Source organism: Balaenoptera musculus, chromosome 8 (genome assembly GCF_009873245.2).
Source record: "Balaenoptera musculus isolate JJ_BM4_2016_0621 chromosome 8, mBalMus1.pri.v3, whole genome shotgun sequence".
In the NCBI taxonomy this organism is placed as follows: domain Eukaryota; kingdom Metazoa; phylum Chordata; class Mammalia; order Artiodactyla; family Balaenopteridae; genus Balaenoptera; species Balaenoptera musculus.
The window spans coordinates 18,056,218-18,078,233 of NC_045792.1; the positions used below are offsets into that span (position 1 = coordinate 18,056,218).

At 48.9% G+C, this 22,016-nt stretch overlaps 1 protein-coding gene across 3 annotated transcripts in view; it reads right to left on the minus strand.

Annotated features, from left to right (window-relative positions):
- Nucleotides 1-22,016, minus strand: part of ZBTB16 (zinc finger and BTB domain containing 16) — a 178,597-nt gene that overhangs the window by 36,138 nt on the left and 120,443 nt on the right. For all 3 annotated transcript variants that reach the window (XM_036859567.1, XM_036859568.1, XM_036859566.1), the window contains exon 4: nt 11,032-11,118. In XM_036859567.1, the coding sequence (XP_036715462.1) occupies nt 11,032-11,118 (87 nt within the window). The remainder of the gene's footprint in view (nt 1-11,031; nt 11,119-22,016) is intronic.

Genomic DNA, 22,016 nt, shown 5'->3' on the forward strand with positions numbered 1-22,016 from the left:
GAATCTCAGGCTGTGCTTGGAACCGTGGAACCCCTCAAACAGCAATTTTTCTTACCTAATTCCCACTCCCCACATTTGAGAGAGGCAGAGAAACAAAGCAATTTGTCCCATGTCATAAAGCAAGCCTGTGACAGAGCCAGGATAAGAACTCAGTTCTCCTTTCTCCTAATTCATTATTGTTTTTCCAAATACCATGCGGCTGTCACACAATAACGTTCATCATTTCCACTACGATGGGAGGTTGGTGAAGGCGGGGACCAGTCCTGTTCGCTGCTGTATCCCTATTCCAGGACCCAGCATCAATGTCCAGCACAAAGCAGATGCTCAAGATGTCTATTGAGTGAATGAGCTTCAACCTTTTCTAACCCCAAATCAACCTCGGGTCAATTTTTCTCTCCAATCCCAAGAGAGCCAAACCTCTCAAAGCAGCAATGCTTCACATAAAAAGCACTGGGGTGATGGATGGGCAGAGCAAAGAGGATCTGTAGCGCAGTGAAACTCTTCTGTATGATACAATGGTGGATGCACATCACTATACATTTATCAAAGCCCAGAGAATTTACAACAAGAATGACCCGTTAACATAAACTTTGCGTGATAATGATGTGTCAATGTAGTTTCATCAGTTGTAACAAATACGCCACTCTGATGGGGGATGTTCACAGTGGGGGAGTTGGGGTGGGGTGGGGAGCAGAGGGTACATGGGAGTCTCTCTACTTTCCACTCAATTTTGCTGTAAATCTAAAATCACTCAAAAAAAAAAAAAAAACCCAACAAAATTTATTAATTAAAAAGAAGCACTGGGGGTCCATCCAGAAGGAGCCCAGAGGGACCCTGGGCGCCACTAGGGTGAACGGTGCAGAAGGATGGTTTGTCTGGGCCAGCAGGTGACAGCTGGGTTGTCCTTCCCTACGCCACAGCAAGCAGCTCCAACAGAGCCAAGAGCCCTGGGCTTGGAAAATAAAACTCTATATTAGGCATCAAACATGCCATTATAGTAGCAGCATGAAATGAGGTCAAGAGTAAGTCTATGCTGGTGAATTGACTGTACAAACAGCAGCACATGACTCTCCCTCCCAAAGCGCCCATGACATTCGGCAGCCGTTCCGAGCTCGGGCTTTCTCAGGTTCAATTCCCTGGCACGCCACGTGAAATGCTATACAAATCACCCCTGATATTTATAAAAGTCGAAAGCTATTATGTTTTCAATGGGGAGGTCATGCCAACCTAAGTGGAGTCCACGTGTCCGTCCGATGACCCCCTGCCCTGCCCTGCGCGTGCCCTCCAGCGTGGGCAGGGGTGTGAGGCTCACTCTGCCTTTTTTCCACGTCAAGTTTTGGGTAGATGAAGTTCTTTCTTGTCCGCTGGCCCTTCTCCCTTGCCCTCCCCCGTCCTCTGCGGCTGGGCACCCAGAGGCTGCCCTTGGGAGGAGGAGCCAGAACAGTTGCTGGTTTTCCTACTGCTGGAGGACAGGGGCCAGCCACCCTGACGCGGCTCCTCCGTGCCCAGTGCCGCCCCTCGTGCCAGGCCCGGGACAGGAGAGGGGCAAGGCCGGCACCACCCCGAGGGAAGGAATGCTGCTCACCCTTTCAAGTCTCTGAACTGCCTGCCCATCTACCACCGAAAGTCCTGCAGACAAGGACTTCATTTTCTCCTCTGAAGTTCAGGGCCGGAGACTGTCCCCAAAGCTTTTTCCAAGCATCGTTAATGTACCAGGAGGGAGAGAGGGGCCAGTGCAAGCAGGTAGCCAGCCGACGCCATTAAGGCGGGGGTATAGCGCTGTGCGTTCAAAGGGCGGGTGGTTACTGAGCTGGCGGGGGTATAGCGCTGTGCGTTCAAAGGGCGGGTGGTTACTGAGCTGGCAGGGGTATAGCGCTGTGCGTTCAAAGGGCGGGTGGTTACTGAGCTGGCGGGGGTATAGCGCTGTGCGTTCAAAGGGGGGGTGGTTACTGAGCTGCAGTGTGTGTGTGTGTGTGTGTGTGTGTGTGTGTGTGTGTGTGTGAGTGTTTTCTCATTGCCTTCTCCTTCCAAAGCCACAACAGTGTGCCTCCTAGCCTCCTTCACACTGAAAAGGAGAGGGCCCTGGGGCAGGGTGCCCTCCAGCACCTGCTCCCTGCTATCAGGGTAGGGCAGGTCCCGCAGCACGGATGCCCTTGACCACCAGGCATGTTAGCTGTTCCTGGACCGCAGGACCCTCCTGCAGCGGACACGGAGAGGATGAGAACCAGCATTTGCATCTGCTTGAGTGGCTTCCTCTGTGACGCAGGAAGGTGGAAATGAAGCAATTTTTTCTAGGCCAGTGAAAGAAAGTCCTTATTTTGCAGTCAGAGTGGAGAGAACTTTGGACTGGAAGTAAGAACCCGTGGGTCCTAATTCTAGTTTGGCTTGTTTGTTCTTAACTGACCCCCTTTTTCAAATATGGGCTTCTGAGCCCTAGTTTCCTAGGCTGTTGAACGGGCAGAGTTGAGCCCCCGGGCTGCACATTAGGTACAATGCCCAGGCCCACATGGGGAGGGAAGGCAGCAGTAAAACATGGGCTCTGGGGTGCAGGAGCCTGAGGCACACATTCTACCCACCCTGGACAGGCCGTCCTTAACCTGCTTCCGTTTTCTCTAGCAAAGAATAGGGAGGAAAAATGTCTATGTTTTAGGACTGTAATGAGGACTTAATAAAATTATATCTCCAAAGTATCCAATTGAGTAGAGCTATTATATTATCTGTACCCAAGGCAAATTTGCCCTACGTGTTCAGTTCTTCCACAACACTGTAGCCTTTAGGAAGGCAGGCACCAAGTTTTCTTCACCATTAGGCACTGGGTCCACAAAGCCCGTTGCACATAGAAGGTACTTTAAAACTTAGGGAATAAATGAATGAAGGAATGATGGGACAAACCAGCTGCATAGGCTATTCTGATCTGTAGCAAACCCAAGTCACTAACCTGGCTGACCTGGTGGGGCAGGGTGGGGGCTGGAGGAGAGAACGGAATTGCTTTGGGCCAAGTCTGGTGATCTAGTTCAACCTAGTGTCCGGGCCTCTAAGGCTTCCCTGAAGCTTCCTAGCCCCGGAACTCCTAAACCTAGGAATGACTTTAGCCTCTTTTCCTTACCAGGGCACTAAGAGGGGATAAGGAGGCATCACACAGAAGGTCTTATTTATATTTCCAGAATACCCAGGTTCCTAATGGTAACAGACATGGGCCAGGACACCAGAAGGGGACTCAAGATTCCTCAGCCTTCAAGGGCACCAACCAACGAGGTATCCTCTAAGATGTGGCAGGGCATGTCCCTGCTGCTCCTGGAAGGGGGAGCACCTGCTTCATGCTTTTCCCAGCTCTTTAGCTTGTCTGGCCTAGCTGTATACATCATTTGCTTAGATATTGGTAGAGGGTGGTCCCCCTGGGCAGCTTTGAGCATTCTAGCTAGGGCCTTAAATAAGATCTACCAAATCTGCTCTGTGAGATTATTCAACATGCAGAACTTCATTCTGCCCTCACCTCTCCCTACTGCACTTAGAGGGCTCCAGGGGCTGTTAGCTCTCTGGGCATGCTGGAAACGTCCTCTTGGCCGGAGGACAAGTCAGGGATCCTCAAAGATCCCATCACCTTGGAAAAGCAGCTGTACACCATTCCCATTCCTCCACCACCATTACCATCAACCTGGCCCTTCCCCTCTCACCTACCTAGTCAGGGGAATGGGTACCCTCCAAGACCTCTGGTGAAGACCATGACGGTTAAGTGTTAGTAACCACCACCACCATTTACTGAGAGTTTACTCCACGTAAGGCCTATGCTCAGTGCTTTCCATGGATCATCAAATTAAATCCTCACAATGTCCCTTGTACGATAGCATCATGGCCATCATGTTATCAAGGAGGAAGTGGAGGCTTAGGGAAGTGAAGCAACCTGCCCAAGCTCATAAAACGTGGAAGTGATGGGACTAGGATTTGAATCTAGACAGTCTGACACCAGATCCCAAGTTCTGGGTGTCACTATGCTCCGAATACCCTGAATGTCACACTCAGACGTCAGGTTCCAATGGTCCCTCTTCCCTGAAGCCTGCAAGACAAACCTGACCCATGCTATCAGGGCCCCAACTTGCCTAGTGAATAAAGCCCTCGGGAGGTCCTCCTCCCCACTCCCCTGCCTTTAGGCAGGTCCATCCTCGCCAAGTCGCCAACCGCACACCTGCCTTTCCTGCTTTTGGGGTTCTCATAGTGTCTCAGGCCTGGCCCCCAAACACTAGCATTGGCCTCATCTCCCCCATGCTCAGATCACACAGAGGCAGGCGCTCTGAGTTCCTTACATATGGATTAAAAGAGCTGTAGGTTCCTACAGCTCAACCCCAAGGCTGCGCCATTGAGCTCTCCTCACTCCCTCCCCCACAGGGCACACTGCAGACTGTCCCAACCCCCTCACCTTCAGCTCAGCAGCTGTGGTATCTCCCCTGCCTTCTAATTAATGCCACCTGATCCCAGCCGTTGCCCCCCCAGGCCTCTTCAAATCTCAAACGGGGACGTACAGTGGCTTGGACAACATTATGATTTGTAAAACCCACTCCTAATTAGTTTGACTTTGAATGAAGAGGGTAATTATTTTTAAATTTATTAACTGCTGCCTGGCCGGAGAAGTTTCCAGATCAAATGACACAGAGAAGCTATTTCTGTTCAGTGATGCAGCAATTTATATTACTGATCGGTCATTAAAACCTCTGGCACAAAACCACTTGCGTTTCCTGAGCCAAGATAGTGTCCATGTGTCAGATTTCAAACCCGGAGTATAAATTAAGCCATTAATGGTATTTATCAGTTTATCTGGACTTTAAAGAACTACTTACTAATTTAAGACATTCCTGATATAGAACCCAAGTGGTGCAGTGGAAGTGTGTGTGTACACGTGCGTGGATGTGTGTTTTCTCACTTTTTATTTTACTGAACAGTGTAAAAAAATTCTGATGTGTAAATGAAGTACAAGCATCTTGGGGAGCTGCAGAGCTGTTAATTCCTCACTGCTCTGCAACCCAAACATTTTGGAAGCAGCAGTGTTTTGCAATATGTATTTGTCATAATATAAAAGGTGTAAAGCGACTCTGTTTATCTCCTCAAAGTCTTCGCTGTAGCAAAACAGAAAACTGAAGTGTGACAACGAAGCCTAAGCCCAACCCAACCATAAGTGTGTCCTCCCTGAGCACCAGCCGGAGCCCACCAAGATCCTGGAGGGAGGGCTTCCTTGGTGGCGCAGTGGTTAAGAATCCGCCTGCCAATGCAGGGAACATGGGTTCAAGCCCTGGTCCGGGAAGATCCCACATGCCGTGGAGCAACTAAGCACTTGCGCCACAACTACTGAGCCTGCGCTCTAGAGCCCGCGAGTCACAACTACTGAAGCCCGCACGCCTAGAGCCCGTGCTCCGCAACAAGAGAAGCCACCGCGATGAGAAGCCCGTGCACCACAACGAAGAGTAGCCCCGCTCGCCGCAACTAGAGAAAAGCCCGTGCTCAGCAGCAAAGACCCAATGCAGCCAAAAATAAATAAATAAATTTATATATTAAAAAAAAAAGATCCTGGAGGGAGGGCACAGGGAAGGGTCACACACACCAGGACACAAATCCAGGGTAAGCGGGGTCGAAAGGATGAGACATGAAGATGACGTTTGTTTGACGAAAACAGAATTGGAAATACTTTCTACTAAATTCGTTTTTCAGTGTCAAGAATACCTGTGAGGCACCCTGAGGCACCCTGATCACTCATCTGATGCCATGCCACACATTAGCTCTGTGAATTCCGACATGGCGGGCGGCGTTGGGCATGGAACTCCCAGACCTGATCTGTTTCAGGGAAATTGTATCCTATCTCCCAAGGGGGACATGGGCATCAGGGTGTTGAGGATTCTTAGTTAAATGGGTCACAGGGATCCAAAAGAGCCCTGACCAGGACAGGGCCATGACCTACACGATCTCTCCCTAAACCGTTCAGCCACACACCCCCAGACAACAGTAAGTCAATGTGCAGGCAGCTGGGGGCTGGTGGAAAGGGCACTGAAGTTAGAGTTGGATCAAGTTCCAGCTCTTCACTTCCTAGTGGGGGGCTTCTAGGCCTCCATATCCTCATCTGTTAAATGGGTATAACAGAGGAAAGTGTTTGATAAACAAAGGTATCAGAAATATAAGGTGGGGACTTCCCTGACGGTTCAGCGGTTAAGACTCCACGCTTCCGCTGCAGGGGGCACAGGTTTGATCCCTGGTCGGGGAACTAAGATCCTACATGCCACGCGGCGTGGCCAAAAAAAAAAAAAATATATATATATATAAAGGTGGCATTACCATGACTTTACTCTCCCAGGGTCTCGATTGCTTTTCCTTTACAGAGTTCTCTCTCTGCCCTCCTGCTGGCTCTCCAACGATACCTGGTACCCCACTGGCTTTTCCCAGTCCAATAACATTAGCATCACTTTCAACATTCCTCATAACCAGGCCTCTCTCTTCCTCAGAGGCCCCCTGTCTTAGAATAGAGATGGCAACTAGATTTCAAGTTGTGTGCTTTCATTGATTATTAAAAGAGTCTAAGGATCTACCTGGGTTTTGCAGGAAACAGCACTATAGATGATAAACGGGCATCAGAAGAGCTGCCTCATTGCCAACCCAATGCTGAGGATAAGGCTGTTCCTGCCTCTCTCCCCAGCCAAGGGCACCCTGCCCCACACCAGGGCGTGGCCGAAGTCCGTCACTCAGAGGGAGCTTGCCTTGAGCTCACAGCCAGGTGGGGAGGGAGCCTTTCTCAAAGCATCCACCTTGGTCTCTCCTCCACAATCCGGATTCAACTCGGAGATAAAGCAAAAGTAAGTCTGAATGGGCTGGGACCCACCTCTGCTACAGGAAGGATGGGCACTACAGTCCTTGGCAGGGGAGGAGACTTGAAGGTCAGAAAGGATGAGGAACAAGGTTATTTACCTGCTAGACAGTGGAGTCAGATGCCCCCTCCTCAGCTTCTGACTCAAACTCCAGGTTCTTTCCAATCCTACCTGAAACTAATATCCTTTTTGGCAAAGTGTTGATCACTTTCAAGTCCTCACTGACTTAATAAATCCTGGAAGGGCACTGGTCCTAAGATGCCTCCTGATTTTCAAAGCTGAATCAATACCAAACTCTAAAAACAGGTTGGACTATCATTAATTCCTCTGAATTGTACACTTTAAAATAGTTAAAATGGCAGATTTTATGTATATATCTTTTACAACCGTTTTAAAAATACACTAATATATCAAAAGCCATTGAACTGGATACTTTAAACAGGTGAACAGGATGTAAATTATATCTCAATAAAGTTGTTTGATAAAGAAATACAGGGAGCACATCTGGGTTGCTCACCGCCATATCCCCAGTGGGTGCCAGGCACACAGAAGGTGCTCAATAAGTGTGTGGGGTCTGCTTGTGAACAATATCCCTATCTGCTCACCCAGCGGGGGACTCAGCCTCTCGCCCTGGCCCTAGCTGTGAGGGCAGCTTGCTCCCTTCTGCTGCAAATTTAATCTGGAGGGACAGAATTAAGCTGCTTGGCGAAGCTGGCTCAGATCTCAGTCTCCTCAGCCCCCTAGCTGGAATTCTCAGACTAGGATTGTTGGTTACGTATGTGGTCCAGCAATAAGAAACTGGCTGGGAGCCTGGGAGACCTACGTCCTCCCCTGGCTTTGAAGATGACCAGCTCTGGAACTCTGGGCAAAATCTTGCAAAGTTCCCTTCTCTAACAAAGCCAGGGGGTCACTGGCTGGAATGACAGCTCACCTAGAAAGTTCTCCTCCTAGTGCCACAGGCCAGGGCAGCACCAGCCCAAAGCCCTTGATACCAGGGCTAAGACGTATGTCTGCCACTCAGAGAGGCTGATTTTGTGAGGCAGAAGGACAAGAAGATATTGACGATAACTGTAACAGCAGCAGCAGTTGGTGACCTTCCTTCTTCCCCTGCGGTCCCTGTGGTCGCTTAGTGGCTTGTCCCCACAGATGGCTGCCCCAGTTCCTCTTCCCCTACGTGTCTGTCATTCCCCCCCGAGAAGGGGGGGTCTACTCTTCCATCCTTTGAACCTGAGGCTGCCCTGTGCCTGCTGAGAGCAATGAAATACGGCGGAAGTGATGCTATGTGTTTCCAGCCTAGCTTTTAAGAGGGCTGGCAGCTTCTGCTTCCTGACTCTTGGGAGTCCTGAGCAGGCAGGTGAGAAGTCCAGGCTGCTGTGTTGTAGAGAGAGGCCATGGGGTGGACAGGGAGGCAGATATATGAACGAGGAAGCCATAGTGGACACCCAGCCCTATCGAGCCTGCAGACACCTCCCGTCCCAGACACCATCCGACTGCAACCACGTGAGAGACCCCCAAGTGAAAACTGCCCAGCTGAGCACAGTCAACTGCAGAACTGTCTGAGATAATAACACATCGTGGCTTTAATCTACTGTTGGAGTGGTTTCTTCTACAGCAATTGATAACTGAAACATTCCTATGGTCAGTTCTCAACACAGGAACCAGGGTGATATTTTAAACCCATAAATCAAGTCATGCCATCCTCCCATTCAACACCCTCCAATGGACTATATTCCCCCTTTTCTATAAATGTTTGTGTGTGCAGGTATATGCAGCTTTACTGAGACATAATTCATATACCATATAATACACAGTTCATGATGTTAAAGTATAAAGTCAGTAGTTTTTAATATATTCAGAGATGCATAATCATTACCACAGTCGATTTTAGAACATTTTCATCACCCCAAAAAGAAACCCCATACCTTGCAGTCACTCCCTATTTCCTCCCAAATCTCCCAGCCCCTGGCATTTACTAATTTACTTTCTATCTCTATAATTTGTCTATTCTGGATGTTTCATATAAGCAGAATCATACAATATGTGGCCTTTTGTGACTGGCTTCTTCCACTGAGCATGATGTTTTAAAGATTCATCCCTGTTACAGAATGTGTCAATACTTCATTCCTTTTTATAGATGAATAATACGCCATTGTATGGATAAATTACATTTTGTTTATCCATTCATCAGTAGGTGGATGTTGAGTTATCTCTACCTTTTTGGCCATTATAAATAATATGCTGTTATGAACACTTACGTGAAAGTTTTTGTGTAGATACATGTTTTCACACACGTAGGAGTGGAATTGCTGGGTCACATGGTAACTGTTTAACTTTCTGAGGAACTGCTCGACTGTTTTCCAAAGTGGCTGCAGCATTTTACGCTCCCACCAGCCGTGTGTGAGGGTTCTGACTGTCCCACATTCTCAACATCACTTCCTACTGCCTGTATTTTATTAGAGCTACATCTTGATGGGTGTCAAGTAGTATCTCACTGTGATTTTGATTTGTATTTCCCTGATGGCTAATGATGTCAAACATCTTTTCGTGTGCTCAGTGACCATATGTCTATTTTTGGAGAAATGTCTATTCAGATCCTTAGCACATTTTTTATTTAGGTTATCTGTATTTTTATTATTGAGTCCTAAGGGTTCTTTACATTTTCAAACCAAAAGTTTCTTATCAGATGTATGATTTGCAAATATTTTTATCCCCCTCCCGAGGACTCTTGGCACATGCAGAATAAAATCCAAATTCCTTGCCAGGGTTGAGAGACCCACCTGATTTCCAATCTCACCTCCCACCACTCTCTGCACCTCACTCCCCACCCCCACCCCCCACCACACTGCTCTTCATGTTCTTCCTTGAACTTGTGAAGTTCAACACAGCCTCAGGGCTTTTGCAAGTGCTTGTTCCCTTTGCTCAGACCTTCCTCCCTGAAACCTTTGAATGACTCACTTCCCAACTTTAGGACTCTACTCAGATGTCTCCTTCTCAGAGAAGCCTGACCATATGATCTAAAACACCACTTTTCTCTCTATCCTGCTATATTTTTTCTCACTAGCACTTATTATGACCTGGCATTATATTGCACAATTATTTGCGTATCCTGTCTCCCTTGTAGAATCTCAGTTCCATGAAGAATGCTATCTAAAGACCCTAACAGCGCAGAGCACATTATAGGAACTGAATAAATATTTATTAAATTAAATGCATCTACTACTATTTATTGAATGTTTATTATGAGCCAGGCATTCTCCAAAGCATTTCAAATAAAGTATCTTATTTAATCTTATTTAATTAAATATCTTATTTAAGCTCCCCCAAAAATCTATGCTATGAGGTAGGTGCCATTATTACTCCACTTTTCTAACAGACGAGGAAACCCAAATTAAGAGAGCTTAAGTAACTGATCCATGGTCCCACAAATAGTAAGTGGCAGAGTCAGGATTAAACCAGGCAGTCTAAGCCATACCACTCCTGTCCCCAGTGTTCACTTCAGCAAGTCACTTTCCTTCCTTTGAACCTCGGTTTCCTCATCTATGACATGAGAGTAGCCTCCTACCTTACAAAGTTATGGAAAGACTGGACAAATGAGATCAGGTAACGCACCGAGAACAGTGCCTGGCACACTGTGAACGTTCAGTTAAGTGTGAGCCACGTTGATGATGATGATGATGACGGCGCCAGTTACCACGATGAGATGACACTGATGCCGTGAAATCACAGCAATATCATTGTTCGTTAATATTGTTCAAACGCATCCCTGTGGACAGACTGCTTTCTTTCAGACAATGACTAGACTGTTGCAGAGGGAGGACCAGCCTACTACATGGCGGTTTCAGAGTTAGTCAGATGGGGTGCAGGAGGTTTCCTGACCCTTCACCAAGGGAAGGGGATGCTTAGATAATATCACGGACTTCCTAAGGCCTCCACAAGAACGTACTAGAGTCTCCATGAAGACAGGATCTAAGTGGCCTATTAGAGACAGAGGTCTTGGCCTAATCCAGGGCAGCTGTTCTTCTGGGGCAAAGTCACACACATAAATTCCTGCCCAGCCAGCCCCACAAGCAAGGGTAGCTGAGCATGGCACAAGCCATCCCCACTCACAGCTCCCCTGGGGAAACAAGATACTCACGTCCATGCGCCGTCGCCCTGCGGAGGACCTGGGGGGTGGGGATCAGTCACTCACCAGTATGGGTCTGCCTGTGTGTCTCCAGGGCGTCCTCCTTCGAAAACTGGGCACCACACTGATCACAGACAAAGGCTTTGGCACCCGCTGAAAGAAAGGGGAGGCAGTTACCTTATTATCAAGAGTGATATTGCATTAGGAAAGGGGGTCGTGGGCCAAAATCTTGCAGGTGGACCCTGTGGGAGGGGGCTTAACACCTGTGAAGATCCCAAGTCAGGAATAACTCATGGTCCCAGCAGCCAGCCCAGACCCTCCTCCAAGATGTGATCACCCACCCCACTGAGCTCCGAATGCCCCCACCGAGGGCTCTCCCAGACAGAAGAGGGAACAGAACCAGCAAAACCAAGGCAAACAGAGATGGGGTCCAGGAGAGATGCCCAAGAAGAAGGGGGATTCTGGGGGGCTGGCTCCAGGTGAGATATGGAAAGGAGTATATGATCCAATGAGGAGTAACGTGCCCTGTTGCCCAGATTATACTTTACGGGAAGATAGGAATTGCTGACATATCACTACCTGGATAAACCCCTAACTCAGTGCATCTAAAACTAAACTGTCTACCCGGCCACCTCCTGTACCTGACCATTTAAAACCTCTGAATGACTTCCCAGTGCCTTCAGGATAAAGTCCAAACTCTACACGGTGACTCACAAAGCCCTTCTTGCACTTCTCTTTCCTGCTTCTTCTCTCTCCTCATCCTTGTTCCCTGGTCTCCAGCCCTTTGCTTCCTCACTGCAAGGTCTCCAAGCATCCTTCTGTACCTCCTCTGGCTCTGACACTCCTGCCCCTCTCCCCAGCCCCACAGTACGGCTAGCCCCGTTTCATCATTCATGCCTCAGCTCCCAAACCCTTGCCCCGTGTCTGGGTGAGGTAGCCCTTCTCTGTGCTCCCACAGCACCCTGTACATTCTGGGTCACGGCCTCACCAGGGTGTCTACTAAATGCCTGTGGCTCCATTTCCAGCTCCCCGAGGGAGGGAATATGTCATCTTATGCACAGCTGCATCTGCCTGACACCCAGTAGGAACGTATTACTGTACATATCTGTGGAATAAACAAAATCAATTCAATGCAATTCAATTTGATCGACTTTTCTGGAACCATATTTACAAGCCTCAAAGCGACAGTGTCACGATGTGAAGATGACTTTCTACCACTTGCTAACAGCCTTCAAGGCTCTGTTATCTCGTCCAGGGGGCGCCTGTCACAAGCCTTGGCAGTTTTCCCTCAAAATGTCTTCTAGATGCATCTCTTCCACTGCATGTCGATAACCACTGCCCCTACCGAGGCCCCTGTTGGGTCATGTCCAGAATGACCCAATGACTCAGGAGGGCTGCCACACCATCAGCCACCCTCTGATCCACCCAACAGAGGCAGGTTCCTTGAAGGCCACTTGATTCCTCACGTTTCCTTGCTCAAAAAGATACCATGGCTCAAGACATGGAAGCAACCTAAACGTCCATCAACAGAGGAATGGGTAAAGAAGATGTGGTACATATACACAATGGAATATTACTCAGCCATAAAAAAGAATGAAATAACACCATTTGCAGCAACATGGATGGACCTAGAGATTATCATATCGAGTGAAGTAAGTTGGACAGAGAAAGAGAAATATCGTATGATACCGCTTATATGCAGAATCTAAAAAGAAATGATACAAATAAATGTATTTACAAAACAGAAACAGACTTAGAGAATGAACTTATGGTTACGGCGGGGAGGGGGGAAGGAAGGGAGAGTTAGGGAGTTTGGGATTGACATGTACACACTGCTATATTTAAAAAGGATAACCAATGAGGACCTACTGTATAGCACAGGGAACTCTGCTCAATGTTACGTGGCAGCCTGGATGGGAGGGGAGTTTGCAGGAGAATGGATACATGTATATGTATGGCTGAGTCACTTTGCTGTGCACCTGAAACTATTACAATATTGTTAATCGGCTATACGCCAATATAAAATTAAAAGTTAAAATAAAATACAGCGGCTCACAATTTGCACTGATTCTAAATTCCTCTTCTTGGCTTCAAGGCCTTCCATAACCTGACCCAGTTGTCTGTCCAGCTCCACTGGGAGCTGTCCTCACTGGCCCCCTGTGGGCGCCGCTCGACCCTCGGTGGGTCTCTGTGCCCGAGCAACGCCCCGCCTCATTCCTGTCCGCTCCGGTCCTAGTCTATTTCCAAGACCGGAGTACGCATGCGCCAAGCACGCCAGCCCCTCACTGCTCTACCCTTTCCAATCTGCAGCTGCACTGCGTACCTTTCAACACGTCTGAGCATTTCTTTAAGTGTACCTGTGTTTTAGTTTCATATCGGAGTCTTGTAAGAGACAGAACTACTTCTTCCACATATTTGTAGTAGAAAGCAGTCTAGTGCTGTTTTCAAACCATCTCAGATTTCCTGAGGCTGTGGCGTATACCAGGAATGAGGCTAAGTATTTAGGATGTATCATTTCATTTAATCCTAACTACCTTTTAAAGGACATAGTATGAACATACCCATTTAGCAGATGAGACAACTCAAGATCAGAGAGGTTAAATAGCTTTCCCAATGTCACACAGTAGGTAACCACAGAGGTGGATTCAAACCCAGGGAGCCTGACTTCAGAGCCTTTGCTCTTAATCCCTATTATGCTTCAGCCTCCCTAGGGGTCCATCTGCAAAGATGCTTCATGAATATGAAGTTGGGCTCTGAACTCCCTTTCCCCAAATAAAAAAAATTAAAATCCAATTTATGCTTTTATACATCAAGGTTTTGTAAAATTCTATTTGGAAAAAAAGGGTTCCACTACTTTTTAAATAGTTTTAAAATCTTGGCCTTGGAGTATTTAGCACATTAAGGGCGAGAACTCAGAATACAAGTTGTACTAGTATAGACTTAAACACTAATAAACATTTAGGGCATTGATCTTGCCTACATTCCTAATGAGGAGCAGGATATACCCTCTATTAGATGCTCAATAAATATCAGTTGACTAACTAAATAAATGAGTGATAAAGTACCCCAGTAAAGATATGAAATCACTTTTCCTTAAGCGCTTTAAAAATAAATATTGTCATTTGTCTTAGGCGGCTGGAGTTGAATTTCGCCTCAAGGCAGGGAGAATACCATGATCCCCTCCAGGTGTCCCTACAAGCTGCAGGGCTTCCTAGGGCTAAGGACCTGTCAGCAGCTTCTAGAGCTTCAAAGAAAGAGCCAGGGAACTCGAAGGCAAAGCAGTCACAACTTGTGTTCACACTAGAGACAGCCAAGCCACTTTCCATCCATTTATAATGGAAATGCAGCAAGTACCTCAAAGGGCAGAGGTGGGAAGACTGGGGGTGGATGAACTCGAAGCCCCATCATAGTGAGAAACTTTCCCCAGTTCCAAATCATTAGCCAGCAATGATTTTCTGCCGATCTGTAAGGGATCGGATTTTAACTGTATTTATTTCTTTATTTCTATATCCCACGGGTTCTCATGGCTCCCTAAAGAAGAAAGGGGGAGGAGGGGCCTGAGGAGGGAAGCAGGAACTGCAAAGGGGAGGGTGCCCCATGGACTCGCCATCACCATCTCCATCACCATCTCCATCGCCATGGTGCTGGAGCCCTGCCTCTGGGTGAGGAACCTACTCGTGCCACAGCTTCAAAGGGCTGGGGGGGGGGTAGGTTTCTTAGAAAACAGCCATCCATGTGGCTGCAGGAGCATCTGCTTTAATGACTGAGAAGCAGGGAGAAAGGAAGGAGTGCAGGTAGGCAGTCAAGGGCCGGATGTATGCCATCATACAAGCTCAGATGAAGATAAAGCAAATTAGCACACAGGATCTCGGCAAGGCTGCCGGCTTGGCCCTGGCCTGACCACATCTGGATGCCCTCAAAGTCCTCCCCGCTCCACCCCTGCCTTGCTGAAGTCACAAAACTGAGCTGAGTGTGTGAAAGTCCCCTGTCTTCAGGGACTGTGGGTGACAACCCCCCTCCCACGCCAGCCCCCATTCATGAAGCCTCCGCACTCCCCACCCCCACCCAGACTCCCCCCAAACCCCCAGCCCAACAGCAAAGACGGGCAGTTCCAGGACACAAGAGCCAAGCAGAGAGAGGCAGAGACCCCCCCTCTCGCAAGGAGGCATGTGCCTTTAAATTGTCTCTGTAATGGCTGGCTCAGAGGCAGAAATATTTGGCAGCCCTGAAATTAAAAGTGATAAATTTCCTCACCGAGCTTTGATCAATAATAGAGGCCTCATCTGTTAATCAATAAGACAGTCTTGGCCTGTTTACTGTGCATATGTTGTTCGCTGCTGCCTTCAGTATGATGTCAGGTTTGCATTCAGAGTCACTCAAGTGTGCATAAACCACACCGCCGTTCCCAAAATGCATTACGGTGACATCATTCAGCCACTAATATATTTATAAAGCATCAGTGCAAGGGGGTCGGGGGGGAAGGAAGGAGGTCATGCCAGTTGAACACAATGGGCACGTACGGACATATCAGCTGCATTTACCACCCCACCCCCAATATTTCCTGGGGCTCATCCTGGAGTGGGGAGAAGTCCAGGGCACGGCTCAGGGACAGACATTCCTCCCCATCTCGTTCCTACACAAAGACGATGTTTTTGGAATGTCTGTTAAGTAGATACCAAGGGGGGGCTTACAGCAAATGGACGAAAGAGACAAATCCCTGCCCTCAAAGAGCTTATATTCTAGAGGGGAAGGCACATTTTTAAAAGTCAAGTAAGGGACTTCCCTGGTGGTCCAGTGGTTAAGACTCTGCACTCCCACTGCAGGGGGCACGGTGTTCGATCCCTGGTCCGAGTAAGATCCCGCATGCTGCACTGTGCGGCCAAAAAAAATTGTTTAATTTAAAAAATAAAAGTCAGGTAAATATAAAATAGGTGGCAATAAGCGATAAAGAGAGAAATAAGTGAAGAGAGACAGAGAGGGCGGGGGCTGCTATTTTATATGGGATGATCTGACATCTGAAGGGAGAATGAGAAGGTAAGCCCACTCTCTAAGAAAGCCCGTTCCAGGCAAAGGAAGAGAGAGGAGGCTGGCCGGTTGGTATAGCATAAGAGAGGGGAGAGGGAGAGATGGGGTATGGATTGCAGGGAGAGAAATTAAATAGCAAAGAGGCAGAACTATACCATGATAAAGTGGGCTAGACCCACGCATCCTCCCCAGCAATTACAGATCTGAGTGAACTAGAGGAGGTCATGGTAAGATCCAACGTGGGGAGAACTGGGTCCCGGGCCTGGCTCAGCTGCTCCCTGCTGTGGACCTCACACACTTCACCACACCTCAACGCGCCTGTGTCCCCGTCTGTGAAATGGGAATGATCGGATCCGTGTGCCTCACTGGAGGCTGTCAGGATTGAAGGAGACAGTGGATATTAACAAACACAAAACTTGTTAATTGCCAGGCACTCTGTGGCTATGAGATTACTAATGTTCTTGATACTTCCGGGGGCGGCGGGGGCGAGCAGAGGAATGTGGTTAAGAGCTCAGGATTCGGGTAAGACAGATCCCAGTTCAAATCCCAGCCAAGCTAATCACCAGCTGTGCCCCTCAGCGAGTTGCCTCACCTCAGTGAGGCTGTCGCTCCATCTGTAAAATGGGAATAGCGAGAGACAGTCCCAAAGGGGTCGTGACAAGGTGGGGAAAGCGCTGGGGCCATGCATGGGGGCAGAGCCACAGAACCGGTCAGTGGCGTTGACCATCAACCCAGCCAGGCTCGGAGCCAGGACTCCTTTCAAGAACTCCTTTGTGCAAAGTATGATTGATTTTTACTGAAATTCAGTGTACAGCTATTTGGAGGCCATTTATCTTGTGTAAAGTGAGTCTCACATTTGTAAAGACATATTTCACTATAATCGCACGCACGTGCACACACACACCCACCCCTTGTCCTGCTAATTTAAACGTGAGTGACTGTCTTGTTGAAGGAGCAGGAAGATGGGTCATACGACCAGCATGTCAGTATTGGCAGCTCTTCCTCCCTCCCACGGCACCCCCTCCCCCAGCTTTTACATCCGAACCTGACAAGCCCCAGGAGCCCCATTTCACAGGTCCTGTGCTGCCTTCTGGGCTCCTTTCCTCTCTTCTGTCTCCCCAGCGGACTGTAAGCTCCGTGAGAGCAGGGCTGGCATCTGTCTTGTCCTCTTCTCCATTCCCAGTTCTCCACTCCGTGCCTGACACACAGTTAGTGGTCACTGATTGCCCGATAAACAAAGAAACCCTCGGGTAGGTTCCCCGGGCACAGAACTGGCCTGGGAAGGGGGCACTGACAGGCTGTCCCCTAGGGGGTGGCAGAGTCCTTCTACACACCCTGGGTTCTCTGCTGTCCCTTTTTCAAAACTCAAGGAAATGGTCTCTGGCTGGAACTCGGGCAGTTTGGGGGAGAAGGAAAGGAAAGCTTAGCAAGTGGAGCTGTCTGCTTCCTGCGGAGCAGGATGTCCCTTTCGTCGGCCCTCCGCTCCTCGCCCAGCCGCCCAGGACTCACAGCCCCGCAGCAAACAAGCAAGCCCTCCTCCAGGACATTGAGGGGGCTCCGGTCAGCCCGAGTGGACCCTTCACCGGCTGGCAGAGGTCTGCTGGTGATCCCACTCCCGGCCCAGGCACTGGGTTCATCTGAGAGTCAGTGTGAAGGGAAAGACAGACAGACAGACATTCTCGCCCCTGCCAGTCTCCCAGGGCTGCTGCACCGGGGGAAGCAGGAGCTGCCTGACCATTCTGAATTCTCCCCTTTCCCCCTGACTTCCTGATGCCTCCAGAAAGTTAACCGGGGGCCAGAGGAAGGAGGAGGGTTCACAGCAGGTTGAGGCTGGGTGAAAAGAAAGGAGGCAGTCGCCACAGCCCACATGGAGGCTGGAGCCGGTGTAAGGCCTCCGTGTGTGGGAGCCACTTCACTCTGGGCTAAGGATCCCCCTGACTCGCAGGAATCAAAGGAGAGACATGCCAGAAAAGCACTTTCAAAACCATAAAGCTTTCTATCAAATGCCCAGCATTCCAGCAGCAACAGAGCTGAAATCCAGTGGAAGCGTGTCAGGCAGTCTCCCCGCAGCTGTGTTCCTCCTCAGCCACTACCTCTGGCTTCTCCCCCTTGGCAGAGTATAGAACCTTCCTCCCTACTGGCCTTACTGCCCAGAAATGGGGTGGGGGGGTCCCGAGCATCTAGGAAGGGGACGAGAAGATACTGAACACAATCAGATGTGGGCCGGAGTCTCTCTGAAGTAAATAAGGCAGAAGCCAATGAGAGAAGAAAACAATTGCAAAATCCCTCCCCCTCCAAAACTTCTCCCACCCCCGTGCTAACAAGAAGGGGGGGGGGAAGGAACCACTGAAAAAACACCTAACGTTTGCCAGCATCTGATGTTGAGTACTGTGTCCTTTTTCTTTTAATTCCTTGAGATTTTAAAATAAACATCTTGACTGTTCTGATGAGATATGCATGCCTGCTTACATAAGGAAGTACAGAGTGTACCAAAACAGCAGACCCAAAAAAAGCATAAGCTGTCAGAACAATGAGTACAGACGCCGGGCATTTTACAACGGGCCATGGTGTACAGTTTTATTTACAGTACCTCTTATCTGACAGAGAACAGTACACTGGCTGCCAATTCCAAAGGCCAGCACTGCGTGTTCTTTCACTCAAGGAGATGTGTACTCCCTCAGAGGAGCTGGAAGGCCTGCTCTCTCTCTAACACGCTCTTTCTCTCTCTCTTTCACCTTTATCAACAAAACAGAAACTGATACAAAACCAGCACCTCCGTAAGATACACAGATTCAGGGGAGAGGGAAGAGGGAAAGCAGGTGGGCAGATGTGGGTTGCCTGGAAAACAACCAGCCCTACTGATCGGCTCAGAATATGGTTCAAGGGTAGTTCTCCGTGACAACGAAGGAGGAGAAAGGTCCTCAGGGCCTGGCCTCACTACAGGATGGGGGTGGGGGGATGAACTAATGACACAGGACCTCAATCAAAGGTAGGACTGAGAAAGCCACCAGGACAGTCTCCCTGGCCGGGCGACAGAGATCATTGAATGACTGGGGATTTCAGGCAGCAGGCTTTCCGATCTCTGGAAGGCAATCTCCCATCAATGACCTGGTAAGTGCCAGACACCTCACATCTGGCTAAAAGTCCATTCTGTAGAAGATGAGATCTCGGAATGGGTCAAAAGGAAGGGCTGAGGCATCTCTAGTCTGGGAGACCATTTCTTAGCCTACCTAATAAACATCATACTACCAGGAGGTTCTAGGGTACCCTGGCACCCTTGGCTTTCACTGTTCCTGCTCTCATATCTCACAGAGAAAACAGAGGTCCACCTTGTCCCTTATCCCTGCCACTCAGTTCGCAGCCCAGAGGGGCTTAGAAAACCCCTTTGTTGCCACTTTTAGCACCAGCAGGTAACCCAATAGGCTTAGAAACACAGTCTATGGCCAGCAGAAACATAGACACTCAATATACAGCTGCCTAGTAGAGAAGAACCCTCGTTCTGGAAACAAACAAACACAGGTTCAAGTCCTGGGTTCTACCATTTCTAGCTACCACCCTGGCTAAACTAATTATCTTCTCTGGACCTGTTTCTTCACCTGTAAAAACTGGGGACAGAATATCTACTTCACAGGGTTGAGTGGTGATTCATTTAAATAGTGTATGTAAAGTCTTTCCCACCACGTCCGGCATCCAGCAACTGCTCAGTAAAAGCTACTTGTCCCTAACATCATCTTTATTACCATTGCTTCCTCCCCCAGTGTCAATGTCTGGAACCCACAGAGACGTCAAATGCATGCAATGAACATATCATAACATTTAAAATATTCTTACCACCCCAGACCAAACACAAAGAGAAAAAAGGAAGGAGGAGAGACTCCCACTCTGGGTAAGTCTTCAGCAGACTTTCTCTGGGGAGTGGAAGATAAAGAAAGGCAAATGACTATGATGGTTGTGCACCCCCAAGACACCCCCGTACAAACCAACAATGTACAAGTAAAGAAATGGCCCATCTCCCCTCAGCTCCCAACACTCACGGCCAAGTTTTGACGGGCATTACCATCCTCCTACTGAGATGAGTGCAAACCTATTTAAGGTGAATTATTTTAAATAAAATACAAGTTGGATGGTAAATCTGTTGCAATGAAAACAACATACAAATCTTCCTGAAATCTAACAGCGCTGATTTAGGGGTTCACCTTACCGCTGCCTTTAATCCCTTTCTTGCCCAGGCAACTTTCATGATTGGCTAATCAAAGTATGGTGGGAATCAGTGCCATGGCACAAAAACCTCTCTTACCGTGGGAATGTCAGCCCTTGCTGTGATGCAGTAGACTTTCTTCCAGACACACCGTGCCAACTCAGAGATCTCCCCGAGGTAAAGCCCTACAGTGGCTAGTGGCTAGACACGGCTTTGGGGTTCTGCCATTCACTGGTGGTATGGGCCTGGCATCAACTTTGTGGCCTTACTTCCCTCCTTAAAATGGGGTTATCTGTCCTCCTAAGATAGTGTGAACAAGAACCGGTATGAAGTACCTGGCACCCAGTAAGTGCCTAGATAGTTATTATGATTATGGAATAATTTCACTTCATCAAGTTGATGAGCTCCAAGAGACCAGCCTTTGGCCTGAGCCTTTAGTAACTCCCGTAATACTCCAGCCCCACAGCTCCTGGGAGAAGGCCCACCTGCAATGAGTATATGGCCCAGAAAGGTGAGACACTGCATTCTCTGGGGCTCTTGAATGCATGGGCTTCAGCTGTTTGGGACGAGAGAAGAGCCACCCCGCCCCAGATGAGGCAGGTGGACAGCTGGCTCGAGGAGGGGTCTGCTGGCCAGGGGCACCCAGGGGTACCCAGCTTTCCTGCAGCAGCACAGAGAGAAATGGACCCGGAGCCCTGACTGTCCGTGCCTGAGCTGTGTGGCCTTGGGTGAGTCACTTCATTTCCCCATCTATAAATGACAAGTTTTTAGTTGAGACCTAAGGGAGAAGAAAAGATGACAGGGTGTTGTTGGAGAAGCAGCTGGAAGCACATGGCAAAGAAGGCTAAGCACGGCTGAAAAAGGGGCTCAAATGCTTACAACCCTTGGTTATGGGACGATGGTGGCTGGATCAAGCTGGGGCTGGATCCAGTCAGGGGGTTCCCTCCCCAGGGGAAGACCTTTCTCTATCAGGCGGGCAAAGTGGGACGGACAGTCCAGACACCGAGAGAATCATTAGCCAGAGAGAGCTGGCCTGAGTCAGCGAGGCAGAGCCTGACCCCTGAGTTCCAGGGAAAACCCAAGCTTTCAGGTGTTCACGGCTTCGTCCTGTAGCACTGCAGTCTTGGCTTTTGTTAAGAAACTAAGTAAAAAGGCCAGAAAAACCCCAGTGGGGATTTCCGCCATGATTTTACTGGATATCCCCTCAACCCTTGGTCACCAACAATCGTCTTCCTCCCTGGTCCCCACTTGGGGATTCTCAGGTGAGAGGATCCTAATGGAAAGAGGGTTTGCTGCTGGCATCTAGCAGCCTCAAAGCACCTTTTGGGACCTAAGCCTTTGGCCTCCTGCTCTCAACCTCAATCACCTTCCTCCATCTACTGAAGCACCTCCGGAGTTCCCTGTCACGGGCCTTCACCCGAAATCTGGCATGGAGGGGACGTGCCCCTGCCTCCCAGGGTTAAGGGTCATGAGTACTGCCTGGATGATGGGGAAAAGTAAAACCAGGCCACTGCAGGGGTGATGGCCAGAATCAAAACCCTGCCTACCCACAAATCACAAGCTGATGTCTACCACCACTCCAGTCCCCTAACATGCCCTGATACTCCCTCCAATTAAATTTTCCCTTGAGGTGCTTTCAGAGAAAAGGGAGGGCAGCCTTGCTCAGCCCTAACTGCATTCTGGCCCTCCCTCCCTTTCACCTCGCAGGATCCTTCCTCCCTCATTTCTCACTGACTGAAAAGCATGCCAAGGTCTCTCACAGCCCTGGGATCTCTTTGGGATCTGTATAGAGGGAATTCCTTTATCCCCACTCCTTTCAGAATCCCCT